Here is a 16,086-nt window from a genome sequence, read left to right on the forward strand (position 1 = left end):
ACTGCACTGCAATAACTAAGAAATGAGTATCTGAATGTGTGATTATAAACCTATATGCACAGCTGTTGTTTGTCTCCAAAATCAGCAATCTGACTCATTGGCTAGATCCAACCTCTCAACCTCCCCTGCCCTGCAAGCTCCTGTACTGGTCTTCTCTGGTTATGGTTAAGTCTCTGAGGGGACCAGCTTTTCCTTCTATAAAGTAAGGTGCTGCAGTGGGATCTGCCTGAAGGAAAGGATGGCATTATATCCAGCTAGTGGAGTGGGAAGAGAAGAAATGCTTCTGTCTTTTGGGATTCCTTTTTCCTGTGAGACTTTAGGTTTCCCTTCAGCCCTCTGTGTCTAAAGGCCTGTGATTTTATACAACAGTCCCAGCCTTCAGAAAAGGAAGAATTATATTTTTACTCAATGTATATGCAGATCGAGGGGCAGAGCCCGGAATTTTGAAGGGCCTCAATTTCCTGCTAGTGCTGAGGTCAAAGAAACTGAAATGGCTGTAAAGAAGACATTGCCTCTTTCAGAGGAGCAGTGAGAGCAGGTCTAAGCAAGTTAAGCACAGATATATATATAGATATATATAGAGATATATATATACACTTGCTGCCCTGGTCTTACACTCTTTGTTATATATTTAGTTTATTATAGCTGCTGGAAACAAAAAGTCAATATATTCGAAAACATGACATGTAAGATAAAGAAACTCAGGAATACAATGCACATAAATATGAGAAAAGGGAATTGCTTGCTCTCAGAAATGTGGAATAAATTTGCAGAGGCACAGTAAAAGATGAAGAGATTATGAGAAGGCATTAGGGCTGTCACTGTAAAGGAGTCAGGGAATTACACAGCAAGCTCACATTACCAATTCACACTGGAGGTTGCAGTAAAGAATGGCCTGGTCTTTAGAGGTAACAGAATAGCAGTGCAAAGTGCATTGAAATCTGATATTCTTTGGAGAATTCAGTACACTCTTATGGATATAGAAAAATGTACATGGCAAGCGTAAGCTACGTACATGCAGCAGCTTCTCTAAGTTTTTACTTGGAGAGAAAGAAAATTGTGAAAATGAGCTATTTCTTCAAACTATCAACCTAGAAAAGAATAGAACTCATGCCAACAGAACAGGAAACATGACAGTGTAGATATATTTGTACATTGCAGTGCTGGATCATTGTTTGCATTTCCCTGTGGGTGTGCTATAGGGAATCCAGCATTAGAGCATCTCGTAATGCCCATCATATCTGCATTTGCCAGGCACAGAGCCACAGAAGGGGGCTGAGTAATGAGCTGTGCTTCAAAGAACAGGATTTTCAGCCATTTTCAAGGGCTGCCAGAGAATTTCCTCAGTCTAACATTCACTCCCAGATATCTTGCATTGAAAGGTCTACGGAAAAATGGAATATAGATTTTTTCCAAAAAAAATGCTACCGGACCTAAGAGATTCTTCTGCTGAGCTTAGGAAATTGCTTTTAAAACACAGTCTCCCCTTATTTTAAGAGGTGGCTGAGAACCAGACTTATTAGTACAGAACTAATCTGGGTGCTTATAAATACAGTTGAAGATATGCAAGAGTCACGGTATTTCATGGGGAACAAGGATACTAAAGTGCATGGAGGCACAGCCTGCATACACAAACAATACTCTGTGGGCTCACAGAGCTCTGCCTCTCAAGGAGATTGCTTCTTTCTCCTTCAGAGTACAGAAGGACAGGCTTTAGGAAGACAAGAAGAATATGGAGATGAAGCCTGGGGAAGCAGCGTCTGAAAAGACTTTACTGAAGCCAAGCAGAGATCAGTGGGAACTCCTGAAAGACATTTTGCCTGCTGTTAGAGCAGCTAGTGCTATTTTGTTTTTCATAAGAATCATAGCAGGGAAAAAAAAGAGGGAGTTGTAATACATGTTATTATCAAGATCAGTAAGAACTGGCCTGAGAGGATCAGACTGGAGACAAACTGGGGCAGAGAGATCTGTTCTGGTACCTATATGTGCGTATTGTATTATACAACTGTAGTAACTTTCCCTAATGTATACCCTAATAAAGACCTGCCTACCAAGGAACACAGAAACTACTGAAATGGCATTTTGTACTTGTAGGGTTGGGTGATTGTAGTCCAGGGTGGGTTTTTTGTTTGTTTTTTGGGGGGAGCAGGTTGTTTTGTTTGTTTGTTTATTGGGGGTTTTCAATTTTTGTTTCTTTTTAAGCTGTTAAAAGTAACTTTGTAAGGTTTTGCAACCTGTATCTTTCCATTTGTCACTAATGCATCCAAGTGGTGTGCTCTACAGCTAACACAAGCACTGTGTCACCACAGCTCTTGCCCTACCTGGTGGAGGACAACACTTCCCAAGCATCTGTCCCAGTGGATGTGACTGATTATAAACCCCATTTCTTCAGCTGGAGTTTCACTACACTTGTAAGCTCACATGCACTTGTAAGCAAATGCCCCAGACTTTTGAAGCTGCTGGTTTAAGACTACTGGGTACCCTCTGCAGCTCTCACTCCCTGTTGTAGACATTGAAGAGGAGAGTGGCTGCCTTGCCCCCCGTCACACCCAACCACACCCCACTGCCACAGCCATCATCCATTTCACCACCTCTGGCTCCTCTTTCCTTCCCTGGCCATTTCCACTTCGAGGACTCTGCCCATGAAGTTCAAAGGACCAATGTAGCATTCCCACAAAGACAAGTCACTGCTGGGGATACTGAAACAATCAGACATGGTGAGTGGGCAAGTTCTGAAAGGAGTAGGTAGAAGCTGGTATGTCATCTTGATAAAATAAAAGGACCAATGTTTTGGACTCTGTGGCAAGGTGTTATGGTACAATAGCCTGAGTAAACAGCCTGCTTACCCTAACACTGCGGATGAGTTCAAGTTTAGCCTGACTTTGCTGTCTCATCTTTGGCTGTGACTGACCTTGTTTATAGCACCTGTTCCTATGTACAGGTAAGTCAGCTCATGCAGAGCTGGTGCTCAGGCAAGAACAGGTGAGTCTGGATGGGGGGGCAGCTGGAATTTGATGGAGATTTTCATTGTCAGAAAACTTAATGCTGAGTATGTATTGAACCTGCTGCTGAGACTTCAATGGCATCTCTGATCTTATTTCACTTTGGAGAACCTCTACAGAGAGAAGGAACTGTGTCTACTAGTACCAGGCTGTGCTTCAGAGGCACTCAAAGGGTGCCTTTGTTGGAGAGTTCCGAGAGGTGAACTCCATGGCCACTGTGTCATACTGGAGCAATATGGGGATAAATGAGGGGTTTGCCATGTTAAGTGTGAAACTCCAGTAGAGTCTTCAACTCCCTCTTCAGTCTCAGAGCTTCTCTTCCTTTAGCTTTGGAGTGGTTGTGCTGCAATAGTGAAGGTACTTATCACACCCCCATGTGTGGGGCCTCTGGATCTTGGTCCTGCCTGTTTGTCAGTTGTTTATAAGCTACTTTAGGATAACTGCAACTCATAGATTTGAATCCTCCAAAAGAAAGAATTTTTTCCCATCTTCCCTACTGCACTCTTGTACTTAATACTCTTTTACACCTGTAAAAGACTTACAGCATGCACCTGTGTGTGTCTCATCTTCCTACAAACAGCTTACTGACCACTTGCAACAGGCAACATGCTTGACTAGATGGAGCTTTGCATTTGACACTTGGTCTCACAACTTCTCACAGTTATCATAAAATGAAAGAAAAAAATAATATTGCAGGTTACAGTTTCATGTGAATATAAATCACAGGTCTCTGAGTTTGGTGAGTGTTGACAGGCTGCCTTTCAGCACCATGTTTTCCCACCTGTATAGGTACCTCATCTAGGAGGAACTGAGGCCTAGCTGGCTGAAGATGCCTGTATAATCAGAGATCCATGGTCACTGAGCAGCAGAATATAAAAGTCACAAAGAGAAGTCAGAGATTTAGTCTTCCAACACTTGGGAAAGTAATGTGACTCCTTAGCGCCACAAATGAAAGTTTGGAAAAGCAAGCTTTAAGATTATGGAAAAATAACCCAAACTTCCTCACAGTTCTCAAAACATTGCTCCAGGAACAGAGAAAGATCTCTGGGAGACTTTTTACTCTGTATTTCAGAATGTTTTAATAATTTGTTCTCTTTGAAAGTTACCTGCAAATAAACCAGTTTCTTGTTGCTTCTTCCACTTTTGTCTTGGTTTTCTGAAAATCCCTCAAGTAACATACATGCAGTTACAAAGTCAGCTGTAGCCAACTTTAGCCACAAAACCGTTCATTTCAGAGGGAGCTGAAGTAACTGATTCAACCATAGTTTGTTTTGAAAAACTTAAATACTTGCTTGAGAATGTTGGTTAAAAGAAAAATTGGACTCACTGAATTGGGAATTGTAGAGTCTGGTTTCATGTTTGAGTTTTCAGAGTTATTTAAGTTATTCCTTTTTAATATATAGTGAGCTGGGCTTTTTCACTTCTAAATTAACAAAGATTTTTTTAAGGACTGAGTCCTTAACTGAAGGAATATGATCTTAAGATGTATGACACTGCCAAAGACCACAACCATCACTGAAACTAGAAAATAGTGATTTTACTAACACTGAGATTAAGAAGAAAATGAGGGTGAGGACCTGTATGGCATGACTGTGAAATGCAGCCTGATGAGATTGATCCAGACATTTTTGTACAGTCATGAAGAAGCAAAGCAAAGCTTGTTAACCTTTTTCATCGATTCCCGTTCCCTTTTCATTTAAATTGAAATGTCTAATGTTTCCTATTTTTTTTCATTACTACATAGTGTAATATAGTTGCTGTTGCTATTAACCTTCAGGCAGATGGAAAAATCAGTGAAGGTTGATGTGTGATACACTTTTATGTGGAACTAATAGCCCTTGCCTTTAGTTACAGAGAAAATATTGTAAGACTTGATTTGTGATAAAGATAGTGGGAATGAGAGGTAGTGTGTCTCAGCAAAGCCATTTTCTGTTATCTGATGGCAAACTCTGCTTCTTTTGGCCACAGGTGCCTCACAATGCAGAGGAAGGAGCTACAGAAAACAGAGATAATTAGGCCTATACAAAAGCTTAATGTTTCATAAATGGCACATGGAGAAAGCTCAACGGTAGCTGATCTTGAATCCCCAGTGAAGCAAGTTATTATAGAAAGTTGTTATAGAATAATTAAGGAGGAAATACCAAATATTTGGTATCTTGACATCTCTGGCTTCTAATGTTTCCACAGGACAAGTCTGTGGACTATTTTTCCTGCTGCCACTGAATATCACTGGTGCACAAATACATTCAAAGAGCAAGTTCAGGTGGTTGTTTAATTGTGGGAAGTCTTCCTACCACTCACTTGCACTCAGACTCTACTCTGGGATCCATAGGAGCACAGGGCTCTGTAGGAAACCTGCCAGGCAGGGTTACACCAGGCATTTCTGCTCCTATTCTTAACGAAGAAAGCTGTAGGTGAGAGAGCAAAACTGGACTGTTAAAAGCAAGCCAGTAACAACAGACACGTCGAGAAATGTTGGGGTTTGTCTTTTTTTTCAAATAGTAATGCCTATAGTGTGAGTATTAGCTCAATAATTTTATTCTAATGCTGAACTAAGGAAAAAAGCACATTCTTAGTCATGTTAAAAGTGTATACAGCCATTTCACTGAGTCTTTGTAACACCTCCACCAACGGAGACTAAAACTTTTATAGGGAAATAACCCTTTTCCCTAAATATCCTCCCTATATCTCTGTTTGTACCTGCTAATTAGAGACTGTCAAGCCTGGTAACTTCCCCAAAGCTCTGGTGTGTACTCAAAAGGCTCAAGCATAAGCTACCAGAACTGAGGGGAATAAATACACATCCCAAACAAAAAAGAACCAACCCAAAAAAACTCTGTATGGATGAAACTTGCTGGAAATGAGCCTTCTCCCCTCCCATGTGCCTCCTCCGCATCTAGTAGTTGATCCAACAGAAAAGCAAACATAGGCTTTTTCTGATTTTGAGAATGGCACCTCCTTAAAATGGAATGTAGGCAGAGCTTAATCAACAAATAGTTTTATACCAAGGAAGCATTTCAGAGGGTTAATGTGAATATCTGTGTCTATACAGACATGCACACGCACATTTTCTCGTCACATGTGCTCAGCCAGTCAGGTCTGTGGCTTGATAATTCCATGATCATTCCAGTTAACTAAATGCAAGCTGTGCAGGGGGAGAATTGCATGAAAGTCATGTCTTTATATCAGCAGCATCACAGCTAAAAGTGGAGGAGAAGACTCTTACCACCATGAGAAGTGAGACTGGAGAAACTTCAACTCAGTAAGCAGAGTAACCCAGTATAACCCACTGAAGAACACGGTTTGCTTGAAACACAGTGGGATATAGGTCCATGGAAACAGGACAAGCTCTGAAGAACACCTCTTGGAGGTGTCCCTCTGTCACAGGGTCTTCTTGATAAAAGGCATTAATGTAGCCTGCCATACATCCAGGATGTGTCCCTGTGAGGCTGACCTGTCCCAGTGAGTGTCAGCCAACTGCCCAACTGCATAAAGAATTTAAAACAGCCTTGTAACTCTCTGTGGACACCAAACATGAAGCCACTGAGAGGTTAGGTTTAGATCGTTTACAGATTCCCCTAAGCATTCTCATGGCGTAGGGATCAGACCCTGACCAAGTTAGAGTTAGCAGGAAATGTTTCAACTTTCCTTGCAGCAGGCATGAAAAAGATAATCAAAGAATCCTGAGCTGTAGACATAAAGTTTGTTTAAAAATCTAAGACAACAAAATCAGAGAAGATAATTTTGTGAACAAGAAAACCACAGAGGCAGAGGAAACAAGCCACTTTCAATCATACTTCCATCCCCGTTAAGGGATTTCCTTGTAGGCAGCACTTGCTCCTGAGTCCTGCGACTTTCTGTGACTTTTTATGACTTTCTGGGGTTGATGGACTTTGTGTAGTTCCACAGTGGCCCCTGGGGAGTTTTTCCCTTTCTGCCACTGCTGATGCACAGTTGCTTGCATCTGTTGCTTCCTGAAGACTCCAGCCTAAGTTCAGTGACTCTCAGGGAAGAGGTATTTCCCTTGTCTTCAGGGGAGTCCATGTGATCAAAGGGAGTATATTCCAGCAGACAGAATATGACAAGAAAAGGGCAGCCCTCTGTAACACCCACTCCAGTAAAGTGAGGGCAAGCAAAGAGCCCCTCCAGCTGAGATTCCTTCTGAAATAGCAGTTGTGATTCTACAGATTATTCTGTTACAGCTACATGTTCTTATTTTGTTCTTTGGGGATTAAAATTCAGGGAAGAGCTACAAAGATGTTTCAAAAGCATCTTGATGCATGGGGGCAGTGAGGAGGATTGCTTGTCTGAGGGGCATCAAAATGTGCTTTCAGATCAGAAGGAGACAGTTTTTCCTGCAAGATTCCATTTCCAACACCAATGGCCACAACATGCTGAGTACAAAGTCTTTGATTAAGCAAAATATTTTGAGCTTCCATTGTGACTCTGTTTTTCAAGCATTGCTGGTCTCTACTGGTCTTTATCCTTTGCCTTTCTTTAGCAAATATTAATCTGATACACCTTCCCAGACCTAGACAGGACTAGGGGTGATTTTACGCACAGAGCTGTGGTGCAAGATCATTTCTTTTTTGGTGATTCACAGTCAGCCCCACATGTGCTCTTTTAACAGACAGTCTTTTACAGGGTAAGGTTTATACACCCTCCCATTTGACTTGTCCTGTCAGTCTCATCTATGAGACACGGCAATGAGTGTGGCTGCACAATTCTGCAGGATCCAAAGTAGAAATATGTGTTAACCTTCATTTGTGGCTGCAGGGAAGAGTTTGAAGTGTCTCCTTGTGCACAGGCAGGGTTGGGAACAGATGGGTATCAACGCATGTGTCTGTGAGAGGTAGGATCTCTTTGGGATCACACCTGTCACCAAGGTTGGACTCATACCAGCTGACAGAGGCTGCCTGAAAGTCAGACCTCTGGTATGAGCAAGTCCCAGATTCCTATTGTGTGCAAATGCAGGCTTCTCTAGAGGGGGATCCATCCAGTCTCAGAGTCCCATCTTGGGACAGAATGTGCTGAGATTGGCTAGGTATCTGGAGAGAGGCTGTAGGAGTCCCTTTCACAGCTTTTAGCCAATAAATGAGTCAAATCTCATCCACATTTCCTACAGGAAGCTGGACATAACATTCCTGCCTGAACCTCTTGTTTTTAGCTCTCCTTCTGCCTTTCATATATTGTTGCAACCTTTTCACACATATTTTTTGTTACTGGGTCTCCATCACAATGTGCCCTTACTACTTGGCCATATCCAATTGCTGTGCAGAGATAGTCAAGAAGTTGTCCACTTATGTTAAACCTGAACAAGAGAGAGAAAGTCAGATTTAGTTGCATTCCTGACATAGCTGGATGCAGTGCAGTGAAAGGCAAAGTGGCACCTGACCTTGCTGCTAAGCTGCATGATTGTCAGTGGGATCAGAAACTGCCTTGTGGGAGTCTCCCTCCCATTCCTGACTTTTGGTCCCATCTCAACAAATGTATCTGGGCTATGCTTTCCCATCCAGAGACCTTCCCCTGCTTTGGTAGCCTCCATCCAGTGAGGCTGACATCACATATTCTCTTGTTCCTGCCTCATACATCCCTTCTTTTGCACAGAACTCCACCTTGCCAGATTCTTCCTTCCCCATCAGAAATACAGCTGTGTCCTGTCTTGCCATCCTGATGGGACATGCCTTTAAGTCCCATGGGGCTTAAGTCCTTCAATTTCCTTGTCACAGTGATATGCTGAAGACCTGTATCTCAGGGAATCAGGTTGCTCCAAATCACAGTCCTGACCTCACTTATACTCTACTGTTTGCTCAGGGTTTGGGTTTTTTACTGTTTCCAGACATTCCATGACAGTGACTTGCTGGAATAAGCTTACATGTTTGTGCTGTGTTCCACATTGTTAATCCACTTCCACTTCTGCTCACTTTCAGAGTATCTGAGACCAAGGAAGTAGAAATTAGCTTTTGATCGGTCAGTAAGGTAATGCTAGAAAGGAAGTAAACAATGATAAGACATTAAATTACATTTTCTTCCCCAGAGGTACATTGAAAGCTTAGTGTTAAATAGCCAACACAGAGTACAGTGTGCATCCAGCCACACCAGCTCTTTCCACAGCATCAGAGGCTGAATTTGACCAGTTTTATTGACTATCATCTCTCTTCCTGGGGCTTCTTAGGAATAGAATAAATAGAATAGCACATCTGTCATATAACCAGAACTATGCATTGTAGTTCGACAGGTGTGAATTGATACCTGGAGACACTTTTGTATTCTGGTTGTGATGGGAAAGCCTTTTCAGTTTTTGCCAAAGCAGAGATTCTCACAAATAAGTGTCTGTTTGACTTCCTTGGTTTGTGTGTTAAATCTCTTTAAAACATGTTAGCTGGGCAGAGAGTTTGCTCCTTCCCATGGGAGCATGCCTGGGGAGAGAACCCTCCAGGTGCAAGGCTCCAACCACCAAGATGCATCTTGCTCTGAAGGTATTTTCTCCCATACCAAGGTGTCAGATGTATATGGCTGGTAGCAGATTATAAACCCTCAAAAAAATCTAAGAGACATCTAACAGCTGACACACGTAACTCCTCAGCCCCTTGGCATGCAGCTCAAGCAACCCTCGAAGCTGCGCCACGGAGGTAGATCTCACCAGCTCTTTCTCATCGGCAATGATCACCAAGTCTGAATCCATGTCAGTACATTCCTTACGGAAGGCATTCCAGCCCTTTTCTTTCTTCGCTGAAGAAAAGAAGTAGCATTTTTTCCCATGTTTTTCCCATTGTGGGGGGCAGCCTGCAGGAGGGAAGAACAGCTGCGGGAGAATCCATGTTCACACTAACTAAAGGATCCCATGACACAAGGAAGATTAGAGACTAAATTGCAGCCAGGAAAATACCTGTGCAGTCCTGCTTATAATTGTCACCAGCCCACCAAGGATCCCTGACAATCTCTGTAGCTGAGACGAGCCCAGGAGTCACTAGGCATCAGTCAGAAAGGCAGCAGCCTTTCCAACCTTTGCTCAGGACATACAGAGAAATGATCAGGGCAAAGAAAGCAGTTATCAGTTTTCAAAAGTCTGATTTGTCTGCTGCAAATTCAGCAGTAGTGTTGCTACTAAAAGAATAAACATTTCTCTACATTGCCAGCCAGAATACTTGAAGAAAAAGAGAATGGGACCTGGAGGAGGTGATATGATTCAGGTAGACAGGGACTGCATGGTATAGTTTTTGCCTGGCATCCAGCAGCTCCTAAAGAGCAAAAGGGAACTGCACTTAGTTAAGATGCTAAGACTGGAGGGGTATTGGAAAAGCAGTCCAGGCACATTGATCCATCATGCTCACCACAATGCTGTGAAACCTGAGGGATTATTATATTCCTGTCCATTCACCTGCCACAGACTCCTCTGCACCAGCAGGAGAGAGAAATCAGTTCCTCTGGAACAGGAATGCAGTGCTGACCCAACACTGCTTCTAAAGGAGATGCAAATGTGAAATGTCTCTGGCCTTCAGAGTTCATCTTATGAGTGTATGGGATAAGGATTTTATTCCTGAGATGTCAGAGGTTTTGTTTGCTTTCCTTCCAAAGACAATTGAGATCCACACCCTTTTCTACCCCCCTCAAAAGGCTTCTGAAAAATCTCTTTGGAATGATAGAGGAATACCTACCAAGTGCCTCTTCAGGGATGGGGGACAAGGTTATTGAGGCACCTGAGCTGCTTGCAGTTGGATAGTCTGGAAAAAAGAATACAATTTCTGCTTTGAATGAATGATCATTTAGCCATACACTGTCACAGCTCTTCTGGAACTCTTTGCCTTCTGCCCATCACCTGACACAGAATGCCAACTCTACCGGTTTTGCTCATCCACTGAAAAAAATGCAAAACTCTGGTACATATTATGGAGCAGATTCCAAAGAGCCTAACTCTGAAAGTGAACTAGAAATGTTCCATACCTTTTCAGACTAGTGGTAAATGTGATGCACAGCACACAAGTATCCAGAGCAATAAGAAACAAGAGCCATTTTTGAGAGATCAGTGCCCAAGCCAATCTATCCTTGGTTAAGCACATTTCCACACAGCCTGGAGCTGTGGACAATGTCTGCTCCTATCCTGAACAGCAGTGGTGAGATATTGGGGCAGAGCACACCTGTGCCCTGGCTACAAGCAGGTCTAACAGTGTTGCTCCCCCAGACCCAAACGAGACAGCAGCATACACTTGAGGTTTTAGGAAGACATGCAGGCTGAAATAGGTTTGTCCCCCACAGGAGGCTTTTGACTTCCAGGAAAGGGGACAGTGAAGTGAGGCTGACAAACCTATGGAAATCAGTTTACAAAGCATAAGGGATGGGGCACGATTTTCTCCTGGAATATTGTCACCTTTAACTCTGAAATCTGCCTCAGAGACTCAGACAGCAACTTTACTGAAAATGGTTCAAAGGCACTGGAAGGTTAACAAAGCAACAATGTATTCTTTCATAATTGTACCAATTGGTGGGTAAGAGTCACACATCAATTGCTGTTAATTTTAGCAGGACTTACACATGAGTATTCGACACACAACTATGAGCAGCAGTAGGACTATCGCAGTAATCGATAGAGCAACACATGTTCTGGAACAACAGCTTTTACCTACAGAGAGAGAGGAAAGCTGAAGATTAGGAGAACAGCTGGAAAAAAGAACCCTTGCTCTTCATTCACAGATGCCCTTTCTGGCTCACATTGGGAATTTGTGGCCTTCCAGATTTGCATGCTGAAACCAGGCTGAATGTCCTGGTGCTTCCCAGATGGCTCTGCACACCTGTCCCTAGGTAACTGTACAGCATCCCAATACTGTATGTATAAGAGCTGTTGCCGTTCATGGCAATCAACCTCCTTCGGCTGAGACGGCACAGAGGCCAATACCGGCCCCCGGTCCAATGACCACTGACAGCAATATGAGGATGCTGCAAAAGGCATTTATTGCTTACCTTACACCTCCTTATATACAATCCCTCCTTCGTTACCGCCGCCTTGTCTGCGTAAGCAATCCACGTCATTTCCCTTAGCGTAAGCCTTAACATACATAGGAAGGGGTTCCCTCTCCTAACCTTTCCGTACATCGCGAGATCTTCCGACCGCCGTTCCCTACAAGAGCAAGCAGTTAGAAGAGAGTCATCATAGGAATAGATTGCATAAGGAGAAACAGAAAGCTAGTGGGTAAGAAAGGAGAACTGTATGAAGGAGAAGGTTGTTAGGAAAGAGAAGCTAAAAAGGACTGCTAAGAGAGAATGAAATCCCTACAGACAGACCATGTATTATTGAAGGACAGCTTTCTGCAACACATGATCTGTCCAAAGCACCTGCAAAGAATGGTCTGGGAAGAGGCAAAAGGAAGTTGACATTAGAAGCAGATTGTTGACTTTCCATAGCCAAAGACATGAAATGAAGATAATAGAAAGTATCACAAACCCTGAGAGATCAAAGATTACATATAAGAAAAATCAATTATATGGAAAAGAACCTGAAAAGGAAAAGACTTCAAACACACTTTTTTAGACACATGTTTCAAACACATTGTGTCTTCAAACACATCAAGAGAAGGTACATTGCTGGAGATCTGGACGCCAGCAGATGGTAGGCTCTCCAGGAAGCACTCAGAAGGTAAGGTCATAGTAGAGAAGCTAAATTAATCCCTTGTGTCAGGGTTGACTGAGTAAGAACTGGTAGATCTTGCAGTTCATGGTAATTCCTTGTGAGGAGCTGCATGGACTGGAAGACATGTGGCCCAAATGAAATATAGATATACTAACGAATTCCAAGGGAGGAATAATCCTAGGTGGGAGATAGCTGGATTGCTAATGCTCTCTTGTAACCCCACTCTTAAAGCTTTGTTTGCACCCAGGGACTAGAAGGTATCAGATCTGGTATAATTAAAAATAAAATAGTTCTAGAGGAGATCTGTGAACATCAGCTCTGGTGTCCTGACCTCACAGTCACAGAATTGTTTAGGTTGGAAGTGACCTTTTCACATTTCCTAGTTCAACTTCCCTACTCAAGCAGTGTTGGCTACAGCAGGATGTCCAGGACCATGCACAGTCAGGTTTTTTTATATCTCCTGTAATGGAGATATTAAAACATTAGGAATTATTCAGCAGGTAAATGTCAAATATCAAGGATGGTTTCTCTACCATGTGGGTTTATGAAACCATGATTTGCCTCTACCTTCAGTAGTGCCTCAGTTATACCACCCCTGTTTTCCAGAGAAGGGTAAGTGACGGTGTAGACTGTGGTTCCGCAGTACAGAAAGGAGATGACTAAGAAGGGTGTATGAATAGAAACACAACTGCCTCAGAAAGTCCCTGAGTGAAATGTCAAGGTATTGCATGTGGAACTCTTCCAGAAAGGAAACACTCGAAGTCATCCTCTTATACAGCACTGAGCTCTTTGGGTTCTATCACTGTACAGAGTTAATGTTTTCTGGGAGTTTTAGTGCTTTCTTCTGGCTCATGAAATTAATGTCACTATTTTGTGAACACTGCACTGTATCCAGGGAATCCACCATCAAAGAGAAAATAGCAAAGTTGAAAAAAAAAAAGCAAAGAAGAGAGAAGACAGTTTTTGAGCTTTTTTCTGTAAGATATAGATTTTATATCTGGAAAATATTTAAAATAAAGTAAGTGAACACATAGAAGAGCAGAGTTGGTAAGGGTTTAAAGAAAGCTAAATCATAGGTTAGGATTTGGCAGTCTTTTATACTAAATCAAACTAAATCTGGCCATGAAACATTTTACACTTGATGTATTAAACAATAGTTTGCACAGACAAAGCCAGGAGGAAAAGTCTTGAGGAAATGCCTGCTGTGCTCAGTCAGCAGAAACAGGCTGTGTGAGAGCCTGTGGCAAACACCAGGAACAGGGGACACTCAATCTCCTGATCAGTTTGCTGCAGGGATCAGAGTGCTGTGGGAGAACATGCCTGGTTCAGAGCCAGTGGATGTTCAGGTGTGGAATAATCTCCAAAACTGATAAAAACTACTCTTAACATCACACAAGAGACTCTCCCTCACACTTGTACCTTAATAAATGAAAAGCAGACCTTAGAGCAATACCCTTTCTATTTTTTTAAAAAACCCCAACCTATATGCAGACCCCCCTGCACATTTTTCACAGCACTGCCCCTCACATTTCCTTCATGCTCTTTGGGCATTTGTTGCTCCATTGCACTTTTCCAAATATGTGGGAGACAAACTGAAGAACACAAAGAAAGCTCAATGCATACCAACCGACCTACCTTGGACACCAGGCACCTCCTGCAGTCTGGATCTGCTTGATTCAGGCAAGTTCAAGTCAGTGACGGTGAAATTTTCTGCCATTCTTGCTCTCCCTTCTCCTTCTTTCCTCTTGCTGCTGTCTTAGAATGGCATTTTAGAGTGGGTACGACTCATAGCTCGCTCTCCTATCTAACCTTCAGGAGGAAGTTCTTTCCTCTTCCTGTCTTACACAAACTTTTAATGAAAAGAGAAGTCTACTTTTACTTCATCTTTTTATAGTAGAATGTTAAATGTAAGTTCATGGCCTCCATCTGGTCATCTTTCTTGGGAAGTAGTTCTGGCATTAGCAGTGTCTTGAGTTTCCAAAACTTCACACACACATACACACCCCCCTCTTTGTATTTTGACAAGCCAAGATTTATTACCCAAAATGGAAAGGATAGGAATAGTACAGAGACCCAGAATTCAGCCCCAGGAAGCGGAGTGAAACTCTCCAGGTGGACCCAGTGCACATCGTGGACAGAAGCTCTGTGGAGTCCAGAAGGCAGTGCTCTCAAAAGCAGACATCTGACAGCAGGACACATTTGCCCCTGATCCATAAAGATGCTGAAACAGGACCCTGCCATGCCTCAGGACCATCATGTGTCTGAAACTCTGAAACCAGTTTCTCCTACAGAGTATTTCTGACCTGTTGGTTGGTTGGACAATGCTGCATAAACCAATGATTTTCCTTCCCTCTTTCCACCACTCCCATTGCTAAACACTCCTTTCCATCCCAAAATGTAAAACATCACTTACTACTTTCCAGAAGCAGTCCAGTTCTCTGCTTTTACACCTGCTGGTCCTGAAGCTCTGATAAGGCAGACTAGAGAAAGTTCAGGAACAGAAATTTCAAATGCAGATACAATACAGAATACAAAGTAGGATATAGAATACATGGACTTGAGAATATAGGAATAAAATACAATTTAAACAACTTAAGAAAATACAACGTGGCTATTTAAGCAGTTATCTCTGTGTTTTCTTCCCCAGTTCCAGCACTGACACTTTGCTGGAAGAGCCCTTACTTTCATTTGATGCTGAAGATTTATAATTCACATGGTTAAAATGCTCTCCTTCTGGGGTAGAGGCAATTCTTTCCTTGACACTGGTCTTAAGCAGCACATCGACTTTGATTCTGATTGAAATAAATTCAGTTCAGTGAGAGGATGAGAGGATGGGGCTCTGAGCAACCTGGTCTAACAGAAGGTGTCCCAGCCCATGGCAGGGGTTGGAACTAGATGGTCTTTAAAGTTTCTTTCAACCCCTTAACTTTCTATGAATCTATGATTCTATGAAGTTATTCTCAATGGCTGCTATTTTGCTTGTTCAGCTCAAGTCAGCTCTTCAGTTTATGCTCAGCAGTTGAAAATGTAAAGTGATACAACAGCTTATATCTGTGGATATTTATTAACATAATTTAAGTGCACATTTTGGATACAAATTATATAAATTAATTCTCCACAATGAAGAGATCAATACCTTGGGGGAAAAAAATATAAAAAATCATGAAAAGAAAAGGTTGAGAAAGGTTTTCCACAGATTGTTCAGCCCCTACTTGGCCCTAGTGCAGGAATAACAACCTGCTATTATCTATTTTGGTGGGGGGAAATGCTGGATTTTTAGCATCAGCCAGGGGATTTCCTTTAACTAGGAGCTTTAGGTCCTGGCACAGGACAGGCTATTATGCAGAAGCTCAAGAAATCAAACAGGTCAGTCTTAGCTGGATGGGTATTTGCTGTCCTAGAGCTCACTGGACTGAGGCATCCCTTTTCTCTGAGCTTTGCAGCATGTTGTTCACTGTG

At 42.4% G+C, this 16,086-nt stretch overlaps 1 protein-coding gene across 1 annotated transcript; it reads right to left on the bottom strand.

Moving 5' to 3' along the window:
- Positions 1 to 8,165: 8,165 nt before the first annotated feature.
- Positions 8,166 to 14,344, bottom strand: LOC103806562 (C-type lectin domain family 5 member A-like). Its single transcript, XM_009079268.1, has 6 exons — positions 14,263 to 14,344; positions 12,091 to 12,117; positions 11,533 to 11,622; positions 9,646 to 9,788; positions 8,878 to 8,987; positions 8,166 to 8,313 (listed from the first exon to the last, which is right to left on the bottom strand). The coding sequence occupies exons 1-6, from the start codon at positions 14,342 to 14,344 to the stop codon at positions 8,166 to 8,168; spliced, it is 600 nt and encodes a 199-aa protein (XP_009077516.1).
- Positions 14,345 to 16,086: the final 1,742 nt, after the last annotated feature.

The sequence above is a fragment of the Acanthisitta chloris genome, unplaced genomic scaffold, assembly GCF_000695815.1.
Source record: "Acanthisitta chloris isolate BGI_N310 unplaced genomic scaffold, ASM69581v1 scaffold8597, whole genome shotgun sequence".
Lineage (NCBI taxonomy): Eukaryota > Metazoa > Chordata > Aves > Passeriformes > Acanthisittidae > Acanthisitta > Acanthisitta chloris.